The sequence below is a fragment of the Eretmochelys imbricata genome, chromosome 1, assembly GCF_965152235.1.
Source record: "Eretmochelys imbricata isolate rEreImb1 chromosome 1, rEreImb1.hap1, whole genome shotgun sequence".
Taxonomy (NCBI): Eukaryota; Metazoa; Chordata; order Testudines; family Cheloniidae; genus Eretmochelys; species Eretmochelys imbricata.
The window spans coordinates 344841817-344854806 of NC_135572.1; the positions used below are offsets into that span (position 1 = coordinate 344841817).

At 47.8% G+C, this 12990-nt stretch overlaps 1 protein-coding gene across 3 annotated transcripts in view; it reads left to right on the forward strand.

Annotated features, from left to right (window-relative positions):
• Positions 1-12990, forward strand: part of FRMD4A (FERM domain containing 4A) — a 292885-nt gene that overhangs the window by 149683 nt on the left and 130212 nt on the right. For all 3 annotated transcript variants that reach the window (XM_077836359.1, XM_077836340.1, XM_077836350.1), the window contains exon 3: positions 2271-2365. In XM_077836359.1, the coding sequence (XP_077692485.1) occupies positions 2271-2365 (95 nt within the window). The remainder of the gene's footprint in view (positions 1-2270; positions 2366-12990) is intronic.

Below are 12990 nucleotides of genomic sequence, written 5' to 3' on the forward strand. Positions count from 1 at the left end.
TCCAGGCTCGATTCATCCCTGGTGTAACTCTGTTGACTCCAACACTTAGCTGACTTGAGTTGTGTTAACGAAGCCTGCCAATTGCTGCACTGTAACTGGGTCCTCCAAGACAGTAGGATTTGCAGTGTAGACAGGGCCACAATCTGTATCAACAGTGGTCAGGGAAACTGTGCTAGTAGCCACTGGCCATAACCATGTTTTAATGCTGCTGTCACTAACAGAACTTTGGTCCCACAGGTCTTGTCTACAGTAGTCTTTTTTCCCCAAAATTTCCCAACTATTGTTAACATTGGCATAGCTCCTCCAGTGCTATCAACGGTAGGAGCTTTAGTCTAGGTAATACCACAGTGACATGGTGGTAAACACTAGTGGCTTCCAGTGCCTTGTCTACACTAGAGCACCTGCCACCACTGGAGCTGCTATTGTAGGAAATTTTAGGAGGAAAGGACTAATTGTAGACATAAACCGGGCAAATAAAGCATACAATGCAAAAGGGTCTCCTCACATTGCTTCAGGAGTGCTAGGTACACCTCCTTTGGTGAACCTCAGTGGTAAATTTGGATTTGATGCTCCTGTGAAAGATAGTTTGCAAACATGCCTTTGTTTCTGCTCTTTTCTCCCAAGACCCTAAATCCCATGACACAATCTCACCTACGAACAATGAGAGGACCTAACAGGCAACCGTTTTGTTCTGTCATCACAACTGATGTGCTTTTCATTTGGTCCCACACATCCGATCTCCTGATGCTACATTTTTTATTAATGTCAGAAGCCTAGATAATGTGACAGTGTCAGAAATAAGAGGGGTAGCCAAGTTAATCTGTATCCACAAAAACAACAAGGAGTCTGGTGGCACCTTAAAGACTAACAGATTTATTTGAGCATACGCTTTCGTGGGTAAAAAACTACTTCTTCAGATGAAGTGTTTTTTTAGCCACGAAAGCTTAAGCCCAAATAAATCAGATTGTCAGAAAAGTGCTTTTAAAGGTTACTCAATAAAAAAGCTCTGGAAACTAAGATAAGAAAGCTGGGCATGGTGAGTCTGAAGTAAAGACAACCAATTGAAGGCATGTTATCTGTCTACAAATAAATGAAGAGAAGGTTTAAAGAAGACAGGGACCAACTATTTTCATTAGTCCACAAGGAGAAAATCTTGCTTAAAAGAGCTGCTGCAATTAGAAGACTTCGCTTAAATAATGGGGTGGAACAATCCCATAGGGAGGCTATGGAATCGATATTCTGGTTTAAACTTCACACCTATATAACGGGATAGTTTGGCAGCAGTGATAGATACAGCATCCCTACAATGCTGCTGGATATAGTCAAAGAGCCAGCAAGAGATCCTATCCACCCTTACTGATTCTGTAAATGTCTACAAAGAGTTCCTAAGCTTTGCTAGCCCCAGTGTAGAATCATGAGCAGAGGTTGTTAGCAGAGCAGTGCCCACTGAAAACTGGATGTGAGTCACCTGATTTAAGGTTTTGCTACTGACACTCAGACAGAGTTACTCAAAGGTTTGCAAAAGGGGCCCACTTTCAAGTAAACAGAGGATGTTAGTCTTCAGACCCGCCATTGCAGCACTGCATTTGTTCATTGTGTCGCCTTCTCATATACTTAACTTGTCATCTCTTTGGGAGATTTTTGTTATGCATGTGTACGTTGCTTAGTGCAATGAGACTCTGATCCCTGCTTGGGGCCTCTAGTCGCTACTGCAACACAAACAATAATTAATTATTTTTTCTTTAAATGACTACTTGATTTTGACTTCCAGTGCTACAGAGGCATGGTGTGGTGAGTGCTGGCCACTCACAACTCCCACTGACTCTCATTCACTTCATGAGGTCAGCAGAAGTTGAGGGTGCTCAGAATCTTTTGGGAGGTAAATTACCTCATAGAACTCTTTGAAGAAGGATTTTCATTACTGGCTCCAGATATGAGGATCTTGTGTCATGTCTGCCATCTTGGTAGACACACTGGGGATTGAAGCAGGAGCTTCCAGAGCTAAAAGCATGAATGGCTACAGCTAAAGAGCCAACGCTCCCTAGCTATCCCTAGACCAGATTCCTATTCTACGTGGATCAGACACAGAGGAAGACCCGTGACACACTCACCAATGGGTGACACTTGCATTCCATTCCAGCCCCTCTACAGGACTGTCCCTTAGCGAGTCCCTGTGTGAGGGTATAAGAGATTTCATTGCTTGTGCTAGGGAGCATCAAGGGAGTATATCAAACCTAACCTCATGGATCACTTTCTTTCCTTCCTTCCAGCCAAAGCTTTTGGCCAAGGAGCTGCTTGACCTGGTGGCGTCTCATTTCAACCTGAAGGAGAAAGAATACTTTGGAATTGCCTTCACGGATGAAACGTAAGTGCCACAATAGAAATGCCGGGAAGCAACTCTTAAATCATGAGAAAGTTAAATGTCGTCTCTCCACACCATACACAAGGGGCAGCATGAAGGTCTATTTACCACGTAAGCCCTTAGCACAAAGCCTATGGGGCTAGGGACTTACATGGGCCTTAAGAGGTACATAAGCCTCGTACTGCACCGGGCCGGGGGGATAATGTCATTTATTGTGAATCAATCATTGTCTGCGATGCACGGAGACATTAACGATCCCATCCTAGTCAAATGTTAAATGAGCTCTTGTCATTTGGCATTGGCAAAAGGTCAGTTTAAGCAGTCTTGGATTTAAAATCCAGTTGCTTCTTCACAATCTTTATCAGTACAACGGAACTGTATAATTAACATGTTAACAGGATTATGCAGTCAGGCAGGTTCAACAGTAATGATAAATGATTTGAGGGACAGAGAACAAATCCTTTTAAATCACACTGTCCCAGTCATTTTAGGGCCCACATCAATGTTTGTTAAAAAAGAAAGGGGGAGTAGGTGGAGGAGGAAATGAAGGGGTTGCAAACTTTAATATTAAATAGAGATGTTTTCATGAGTGTTTAAAGTAAAGAATTACAGTGAAAACAGGGCTTTGGAGATTTGAACTCCCTGAGCTATGATGAAACCCAAATACAAACACACCTGTGAACGTGCCAGAGAATCAGAAAACAAAGTTGAAGATCACAGTGTTGTCCTCTCTTGGTGCTTTTCATGAAGCTCAAGCTCCTGGAGGAATGTGATGATATCAGAACTGCAGCTTTCATTTTAAAAAAGGACATCTCTGGCCCTTACGGTTTTAGAAAAAAGCTTGAAAACATGAGCTCTAGCAGCTCAAAAGCAAGAAGGCAAATAAATACTCAGTGGGTAGACAGCTAGTGTGCTGTGGCCACTCTTTAGCATGCTGACTAGTACTGTCTTAGTGTGCTCCCTCTCTGTTTGGTAGCCACCTGTTGGTTCTTGTCTTATACTTAGATTGTAAGGTCCTCAGGGCAGGGTCTATCCTTTTGTTCTATGTTTGCACAGCACCTAGCACTGCAGGACTCTGGTCTATGATTGGGCCCCCTAAGTTTTGTCAGAGTACAAATAATAATTAATAAAAAGGATCCCATAGGTATTATTTTTAAAATGTTGTGATTTTTAAGTCAGTCTCATGGTTTTTGAGCATTTGGGGTTGGGAATGCTGCTATCACTAGTAAATGCAGCTAGCCAATCCAATTTCACTTTCCTGGATGAATGGCAAGCAGAATAGATGGTGTATGAAATGAGGTAGGGGTCCTGTGGAAAGATAATAATGCACATGCAGCAGGGAGCTATATTAAGGGGGTGTTGTACACTACAGATCTACCGTTGTTATCCTGTTCCCATGCCCAAGTGGCTTATGGAGACTCCATGGAGTACAGGTCTGTAGTCTGCAAAGGAGCCGTGATCCAGCAAAGCCCTAATTCACAGGTGTAGCTTCAGTCATGTGAGTGAGTAGCAATGGGATACTCATGCTCAAAGTTATACACATGCTGGATTGGAGCCTGAATAAGGATCACCTGTTTGTGGGTCCAGAATCCTGCCCCACTCAGGCACTGATTTCACAGCTGGTGAAGATCTTTTCAGCCTTGGGCAGGTTGACAGAGTTTGTGCTTAAAAGAAGAGAAACAGGAGATGGTGTTCCCTTACTGTTTGCTCCGTGTGTTGTTCTGAGTGGGAATCAATCCCTTTACCAGAGCTGGTGAGCCACTCCATGTGAATTGCCCCAGGGGGAAATAGAGTCAGAGAGGACCAGCTGGTGCTGTTATTCTCAGGATAAAGGTAGAGGCACTATTTAAAAAGGGAAAACACATGGCAAGACAGACAGGGATTGAAAATGTTTAACCAGTCTCATAGGTACTAACTGGGGAAAGTGGGGTCACTGTCTACACCCACTGTGATGTGGGGGTGGGATTCCCCTGGGAGCATGGGCAGATACTAAAGAGGAGGTGGTGTATCAACTAGATATACAGGCAGACATCTCAGACTCACCTGGGAAAACTAGGCTTTAAAAAAGTCCAGTGGGAGTAAAGGTCTAGGTTACAGAAGGGGAAAGTGCAAGAGACTGACAAATGTTGTCAAGCAAAGTGCTCAGAGCTTTGGAGAGCATCTGAGATGGAAACGATGCTGTCTGGATGATCACTGTCTAGACTAGGATTTCAAGGTGGGATGCTAGATCCTGGTTGCTAGCTCAATGGTACTAACACCTTCTAAAAAGCTAGTCAAGATAAAGCAAGATGTACTGTAACAGGTGCTACACTGACCGAGTTAAGGCCTGGGGGCTTTCCTAGATCAAGCGAGCTAACACAATCTAGTGATACACCCTTAAATCCTAGCTTAGCCAAAGCCTGGTCTGCAGACCGTCACTGCCCCTCAGTGAGTGCTAACCCATTTCAGCAAGGCTTCTTGCCTACTGGGGAAATAATTACTTTTCTTTTTAACTAGTGTATGCATTGTTTTCCCCCTCAATATTAGTAGACTTTTGCCAATCAGTCACACAGCCAGTGAAATGTAATAATGATTTTATTTGGCCAAACACACCCAAAAAGGTAGTCATGTCATTAAGGCACTGGGCTGAGACTTGGGAGATTTGGGTTTCATTCCTTGCTCTGCCACAGGCTTCCTGTGAGTGACTGTGGGCAAATCACTGTGCTTCAGTTCCTCCAGCTGTAAAATGGGGATAGTTTTTTTAAGATCCCTTCACCCACCCTCTGTCTGTTTAGATTGTAAATGCTTAGGGGAAGAGACAGTCTCTCGCTACACGTTGGGGCAACACCTAGCACAACGGGGCCCTGGTATTGGTCGGGGCTCCTGTTCAGCTACTGTAATACAACCAGGAATAATTTAATTCTGAACATTTCTGCAACATCGATTCCAGGAGCTGTCCCTGGTTTTCCTCCCTGACATATAATTTCTCTGAATCTAGGAGTTCACTTCCTTGCATGAAGTGCACCAGGCTTATGGTGGCTGAGGCAAAATAGGTTCTGGTTCATAAATATCCTCTGAGGTTGGCTTAGCTGCAGTTTTAGAAAGGGAAAAAAGCAATGAAGTATTACAGCAATTCTTTAATTTAAGAGTATAAAGCTCTACGAGAGTAAGTTATTTAGAAATGATTTGGACTGGGAATATCATGACAACCTGAGAAGAAAATCAATAGGAACAACCTTTGTGCTCGTGACTTAATAGTTTCTTCTGATAATATAGGGTCATTACTGCATTCAGCATGACTGAAATTAGATTGTCAGGCTATTATGGGAGAAAGACGTACGCCTTGTATTTTAATGGTCATAGAAATGCTTTACAGTATTAACCATTAGCTGAAGATCAGCAAGGTCAAAACGATGGCATCTTTATGGCAGGTCAGACACCTGGGGCCAAATACCAACCCTGATATAAAGCCAGTGGAGTTATGAGTTGGCTGATTGGATAGGAAGGATAGTCTTGTGCTGAAGGCACTGGACGTGGAGGAAAATGGCATTTTTTTGAACTCCTGAGATTGTGACTCTCCACTAACCCTCTTTCCTTTAACATCAACATTTCCAAAATTCATTAAAGTAAAATCATCTTTGCAATGACCAAAATTCAACTTCTCTCGAGGAACAGTCAAGCCTTAGAGCTGGGTGCAGGTCTGCCAAGCTGCCTGTTCCGCATCAGGGGTTGTTCAGCCCCTACAAAACCGCAGGTTATTCCCCACGGCATGCTGTTCCCTATTTCCTATTGCAGGGCCTGATCCCAAGCCCACTGAAGTCATTGGGTTTTGAAGCAGGCCCCTAACCTCTTACCAGAGTAGGTCCAGCTGAGCAAGGGGAGCAGTGATGAGCTGCCGAAATCTTAACAACCAGTTCCCTCCTCACCCTACGAGGGGGTCGTTGCTCACCCCCGCCCACTGGGACTCCTGTCCCATCCAACCCCCCAAGTTTCTTGATGACCCCACCCCAGGATCCCTGCCCCATCTACCCCCATCCCCTGTCCCCTGACTGCCTCCAGAACTGGGCAGGAGGGTCTCGTGGGCCACCGTAGTGGGTGCCCACCCCATCCCTACGAGCCAGAAGGACCTGCCAGGGGGCGAGGTGGGGAGCCTGGCAGTGCTTACCTGGGGCAGCTCCTGGGAAGCATCCGGCAGGTCCCTCTGGCTTCTAGGGGCGGGGGAGCGTAGCTGGGGGAGAGCAAGGGGAGCGGCCGCTCCCCCCACTGATCACATCAAAAGTGGCGCCTTAGGTGCCAGCTCCGGGGCTGGAGCACCCATGGGGAAAATTTGGTGGGTGCAGAGCACCCACAGGCAGCTCCCCGCCCCACGTCCGGCCCCAGCTCACCTCAACTCCGCTCTGCCTCCGCCCCGAATGCACCACCCCGCTCTGCTTCTCCACGCCTCCCACCTCCTCCCGGCTGCCCGCGAATCAGCTGTTCGGCAGGAAGCCGGGGAGGGCTGAGAAGCAGGTGGCAGCTTCCCGCTCAGGCCGAGGGTGGCGGAGGTGAGCTGGGGCGGGGACCGGTTCCCTTGCATGCCCCCCGGGTTACCTGCTGCAGCGCGGGCGGCCCACCCCCCACCCCAGCTTACCTCCGCTCCCTGGGCAGGAGTGCAAAGCCGCCACCTGCTTCTCAGCCTGCCCTGGCTTCCCGCGTGAGCAGCTGAATCGTGGGAAGCCGGGGTGGGGGCGAGGAAGGGGGCGCGGCGGAGAAGCAGAGCAGGGCGGTGCATTCAGGGGAGGAGGCGGAGGTGGAGTGGAGGTGAGCTGAGGCCGGGGGTGGGGCAGAGAGCTGCCTGTGGGTGCTCGACACTCACTAAATTTTCCCCTTGGGTGCTCCAGGGCTGGGGCACCCATGGAGTCGGCGCCTAAGGTGCCACTTTTGGCCGGTTAAATTTAGAAGCCCTTTTGGAACAAGTTGTCCCGCACGGAACAACCGGTTCTAAAAGAGCTTCTAAATTTAACAACCGGTTTTAGCAAACCAGTGCGAACCGGCTCCAGCCCACCATGCTCAGCCCCATGCTCAGCAGGGTCCAGGTCCTAGCTGCCCGTCCCTGTGCTCGGCGGGGTCCGGGTCTCAGCTTCCTGGCCCCGCTCTGTGAAGAGGTCTCCGGATGGGGGACGCTGGGCATAGGGGTTTGTGGGGTAGTTTAGCAGGGGGCACTGTGGTTCTCAGCCTGCAGCCCACGTAACACATTGTGGGCCACATATACAGCCCACAGTGATGAATAGGTTGAGAACAACTGGCCTGGATGAAGAAGAAATTTCCTCTGAAGCATCTGGTACCGACCCCTGTCAGCGCTAGGATTATTATTTGTATTTCAGTAGTGTTGGAGGCTGTGCCAGGCACTGTACAAACACAGTACAAACTGTCCCTGCCTCAAAGATCTTGAAGTCTAATTAGATGAGACAGATCAAAGATGGGAGGGGAAACACAGGCACAGAGAGATAAAGTGACTTGCTGAAGGTCACGTAGTGAATCAGCAGCTGAGCCCGGAAGAGGCCCCAGGTGTCTTGATATCTCATTCAGTGGCCCAGCCAATAGACCATGCAGCTTTCTGAAATGGGCTACTAGTCTGAGTCATTATGGCAGTTTCTATGTTACGGACTCCACTGTTGTGCTGAATCTGCACCATGAATCCCGCGCAGTTTCCTAGACCCTCCTTTTCCTTCCCAAGAGTTTTCCATCAAAGACAAGGATATAGCCCTAACTCTGGGAAATCAGGGACTTAATTTTAATAGGGTTCTGCTGTAGTAGTTGATGGCAATTGTAATAACAATAATAATAATCTGTAGGATTTCTATAGTGCAGTCAGGCCTTAATCCTGCCCCGCTGGGATGAATGGAAATTTGACTTGAAAGGGAGGTAGGTCAAGCTATTAATCCACAGATCTCAAAGTGCTTTATGCACACTAATAGATGTAGATCCACTTGCTATAAAACTGGACACTAGCCAGTATAACTGAATCCACCTTGAGGCAAAGTGTTCATTGACATGCTGCTTTCCATGGAAAACCCTGATGGGAGAAAATGGAAACTACTCTATGCAATTGCAAGTGCCCAGCCCACATGCCAAAATCTATACTCAGTCCATAAAATAAATGTGCTCCATTTCTGTTTGCTAAATGCAATTACATATTTGTTATTGACACAGCAATTTAACTCCAGCACCTCTATTTGTTGTTGGATCAACAATTTAACTCCAGTGCTTCTGTCATAAATATAAAGGGAAGGGTAACCACCTTTCTGTATACAGTGCTATAATATCCGTCCTGGCCAGAGACAACATACTGTTACCTGTAAAGGGTTAAGACACTCAGCTAACTTGGCTGGCACCTGAGCCAAAGGACCAATAAGGGAACAAGATACTTTCAAATCTTGGGAGGAGGGAAAAAGGCTTTTGTTTGTGCTCTTTGTTTACCTGGTTGTTCTCTCTTGGGCCTGAGAGAGGCCAGACAGAAATCCATCTTCTCCAACCCATCCTAATCCAAGTCTCCAATATTGCAACCAGTATAGGTAAACCAGGCAAGGCGGATTAGTTTATCTTTTGTTTTATGTGAATTTTCCCTGTGTTAAGAGGGAGGTTTATTCCTGTTTTCTGTAACTTTAAGGTTTTGCCCAGAGGGGGGATCCTCTGTGTTTTGAATCTGAATACCCTGTAAAGTATTTTCCATCCTGATTTTACAGAGGTGATTCTTTTACCTTTTCTTTAATTAAAATTCTTCTTTTAAGAACCTGATTGATTTTTCATTGTTCTTAAGATCCAAGGGTTTGGAGGTTCACCTGTACAAATTGGTGAGGATTATTATCAAGCCTTCCCCAGGAAAGGGGGTATAGGGCTTGGGGGGACATTTTGGGAGAAGATGTCTCCGAGTGGTCTCTTTCCCTGTTGTTTGTTTAAAACGCTTGGTGGTGGCAGCATATTGTTCAAGGACAAGGCAAAGTTTGTACCTTGGGGAAGTTTTTAACCTAAGCTGGTAAGAATAAGTTCAAGGGGTCTTTCATGCAGGTCCCCACATCTGTACCCTAGAGTTCAGAGTGGGGAAGGAACCCTGACAGCTTCCATAGACAACAAAAAATGACCTAGGTTTCAGAAAGGATCAACTAAATAATAATATACAAGCCCCTCTGTGACAGGGTAGAGCCTGTGCAGTTTGGACTATTAGTGGTGATTCCACTGATGTAAATTCTTAAGTGCAAAAACCAATGCAGATAATAAACACAAAAGCTGTCATGTGCCTCTTATTAAATTGTACTGGAGAAGTGTCTCCATGCTGGAGCATATCAGGGGGTTCTTTGTGCAAGCTTCCTAGTGGGTACCTAAAAAACATCAAGACTACTAGATATCTAGGCCAGATTCTGATGCCCTTAATTGTGTTGAATAGCATCTTTCTCCAGGAGTACGACAATGAGACCACTTCCGCAGTAAAGTGCTGTGTGGCATATCAGAATCTGGCCCCTTGGTAGCTGGCAGCAGATTCTGGCAGCTGTTTTGTACTTGTCAGAGGGTGCATGTGTGTGCTTGAAAAGGCAGAGGGTAAGTGGTGATCTGCTATAAGGCAGTCCTTGCTAAACATTTTAAGTGGTAACCGTGGATATCATTTCCCTTGTGAAAGGAGCAACAGAGTTTTCTTTGCACTCAGGTACAAGGGAAATGAGCATGTTAAAAATAGCTCGATGCGTTAGCTTTGTGGCTGGCTTTCCTGCCTCTTCTTCTTGCCACCTCTTTGCTACTTGTGCAATATAGGAAGCAAGACACAGGCAATATTAAATACATATATTCTTTTGCACCGATTAACCCAGTTCCTTAGGCTAAAATGCAGATAGAATGATTCTTTCCAAAAGACGCAACCACCTAAAGTGTATGGCTGTTCTCGGCCCTCAGTATTTTCGACTGTGGTTGGGGATCATTGCACATGTAAGGCAAACTTGGATCTTCCCCTTGAATAAACCCATAGGACTTACACAGCAAGTCCTTCATCAACATGTTGACTTCAATGGGAGATTGGCTCCTGGTGTGTAATGCCATCAGCTACTACGACCAACCTAGTAACACAGAAGCAAAAGGAGAGGCTGCGGACAGAGTGGTGGCCTTAGGGTTGCTCTTCCTTGCTTTTGACAGTGTTTTGTACATGGGCCCTAGTTTATTGAATGCTTGCTTTTTAACAGTTGTTTAAGTAGTAATGGATACGCTTGTCTAATTTCAACCTCCTCATATAATGTGGTTTCTAAAGTCCAGTCTAAGTTTTAGCATCACTGGGTTCATGTTCCACTTAAGGATACTATAGATAAAAGGAACAGAGAATTGGGGCGGGGGGGGGGGGGAGAAATGTGCATTTAAAAAAAAGGTCCAAAATGTTTAGAAGTGACTCATGATTTTGGGTGCCTCAGACTTTCAGTACTTAACTTGAGACACCTTAAAGGGGCCTGATTTTTCAGAAGGTGCTGACCCCCCACCATCTGAAAATCAGACCTCTTTAAGGGCTCTTGAGCTGGGCACACACAATTACTAGTCACTTTTGAAAATCTTGGCCATAGTGTTTACACTGTATATAGGGCACCCACTTGTGCTAGGCAGGGGCTGGGTGAGTGTTTCAATCCCTAGCACCCCTCACAAGCTTCCATTAGCTGGAAAAAAAAACATTGAACAAACTTTGAAAAAAAAACCACACAGGCTGAAATCACAAGGAGAAAGCTTTGGGTACTCAAACTGGGTTTGTAAGTCAAACCAAAATATTTTGAGAGGGAAGGTTCAGAAAGGTGAACCTCACAGAATTTGGAGACTGTCCCTAGTTGAGACAGGCAGAGAAAGCAATGGTAGAACTCTAAGGAAATTGGCACAAAAAGATTATAGTTGCCTTAGTTCCTCATGGATTGTAACTACTGTGGCAAATTGCCAGCACTACTTGGACGGGTCTCGCACTTTCTCTTCTTGGGGAGGGTTCAGGGCAGTTTCTTGCCCCTGAACTGGGGTATTAACTGCCCCACTAGTCCTAGAGGAGGTGAGTGGAGAGGGAGGGACCCGGGCCTGCCCTCTACTCCGGGCCCCAGCCCAGGGGCCCTAGGGATAGCAGTAACTAGCAGTTCCTTCTCCTGGACTACTACCCTCTCCTGCCCGTCAGCTTGTGGGGCTTTCTGCCCTCCCTCTGCACAAACCAGGTGTCCCTTTACCTAGGGTTTTGGTCTTCTTAGCCCACCACAGCACTTCTCCAAACTCTCATCTGCTTCCCTCCAAACTGCTCCAACACCAGTCCACTCTGCCTCAACTCCTTCCCTTGTCTGATTGAAGCAGGGGGGTTTTATCAGGTGACTGGCTTCAGGTGCTCTACTTGGCTTCAGGTGCTTTAATTGGCTTCAGGTGCTTTAATTAATCTATAGCAAACTTTCTTCCCTCTACAGGGAAGAAGGCTCCCTTCTAGCACTCTCCTGCTGCCCTCTGGCCTGGGCTTTCCTTGCTTTTTGCCCCTGCTTTCGGCTTCCCCCACGACCAGGCCAGATGCTCTCTCCCCTTCTCCTCCCCCCCCCTTTTTTTTTGTTTTTCTGCTGTTGCTTGGGTGCTGGTTGGCTGCCGGCTGGCTGTGGCACCCCCCTCCCCCCGCCTGCCCTCGGACGCTGCTGCCGCTCCAGCTGAGGCCCCCTGAGAGAGGGGGGGCCTGCTGGCCTGCTCCCCGGAGCGGGGGAGTGGAGAGACCCAGCCCCCGGACCCAGCCACTTGCTGTTTGTTTGTGGACCCGTATCTGGCCGAGAGAGACTCTTATCATCTGTTCTGGCATCCCTGGAATGCTACAGCTGCAAAGAAAGCCCGGAAAAGAAAGGGAAAAAGCTGTCTACCAGAGGAACACCGCCCGGGGAATCTACAAATCGCCGTGGAGGGGGCCTTAAGACTGAGTAACTTTCGAACTGTGCTCTCGTGTGGGGGGAGGCCTTGACTGTGTCTTGACTGTGTTTGTAGGGACACAGGGGGTGTGGCACGGAGCTGCCCCCCGATCCATCTGTGTCCTCCCAACCCCCACACTACGATCTTCACCACTGCCCCCCTCCACCGTCTTAGCTGGCTGTTTAACATCTGCCTCTGGACTCAGCTGCTCGCCCTGATTCCCCCGTGTGGGCCAGAAGCACCAGCCAACCAAACAGGACTCTCTGTACAAGCATACGGTAGTTCATGTGCCCCCCCCCCCCCCGAATTATCCACCCCACAGCTTGTCCCTTTTTACCTGACCCCAACTCCTGTTAACCACCTGCCACCACCCCCGCTGGGGCATCGGCAATGGAGGGCACCTGGGTGACCTCCACCGCTGCCATGCCCATCGCCTCCCCAGACTCTAGGGGAGCCCCCCAGCCAGCGGGAAAGGCCAGGGCAAGAAGAAGGGGAAGGGCCCCGCTAAAACCACCAGGCCCTCCATGGCAGAGGCCACCCCCACTACTGCGGCCCCACCACCGACCATGGCGTCCTTCCCCGCTGCCTCCTCCACCAGCTCTGCGGGTGTCCCTCCCTCAGCCCCCAGGATGTATGCCCGGGCGGCGGCGGCCCCCCCGCCTGCCACCTCGTCATCTCTCCCGCCCACCGGCTCTGCCACCATCAATAGCGGCCAGGGCCCCTTTCCCACCATG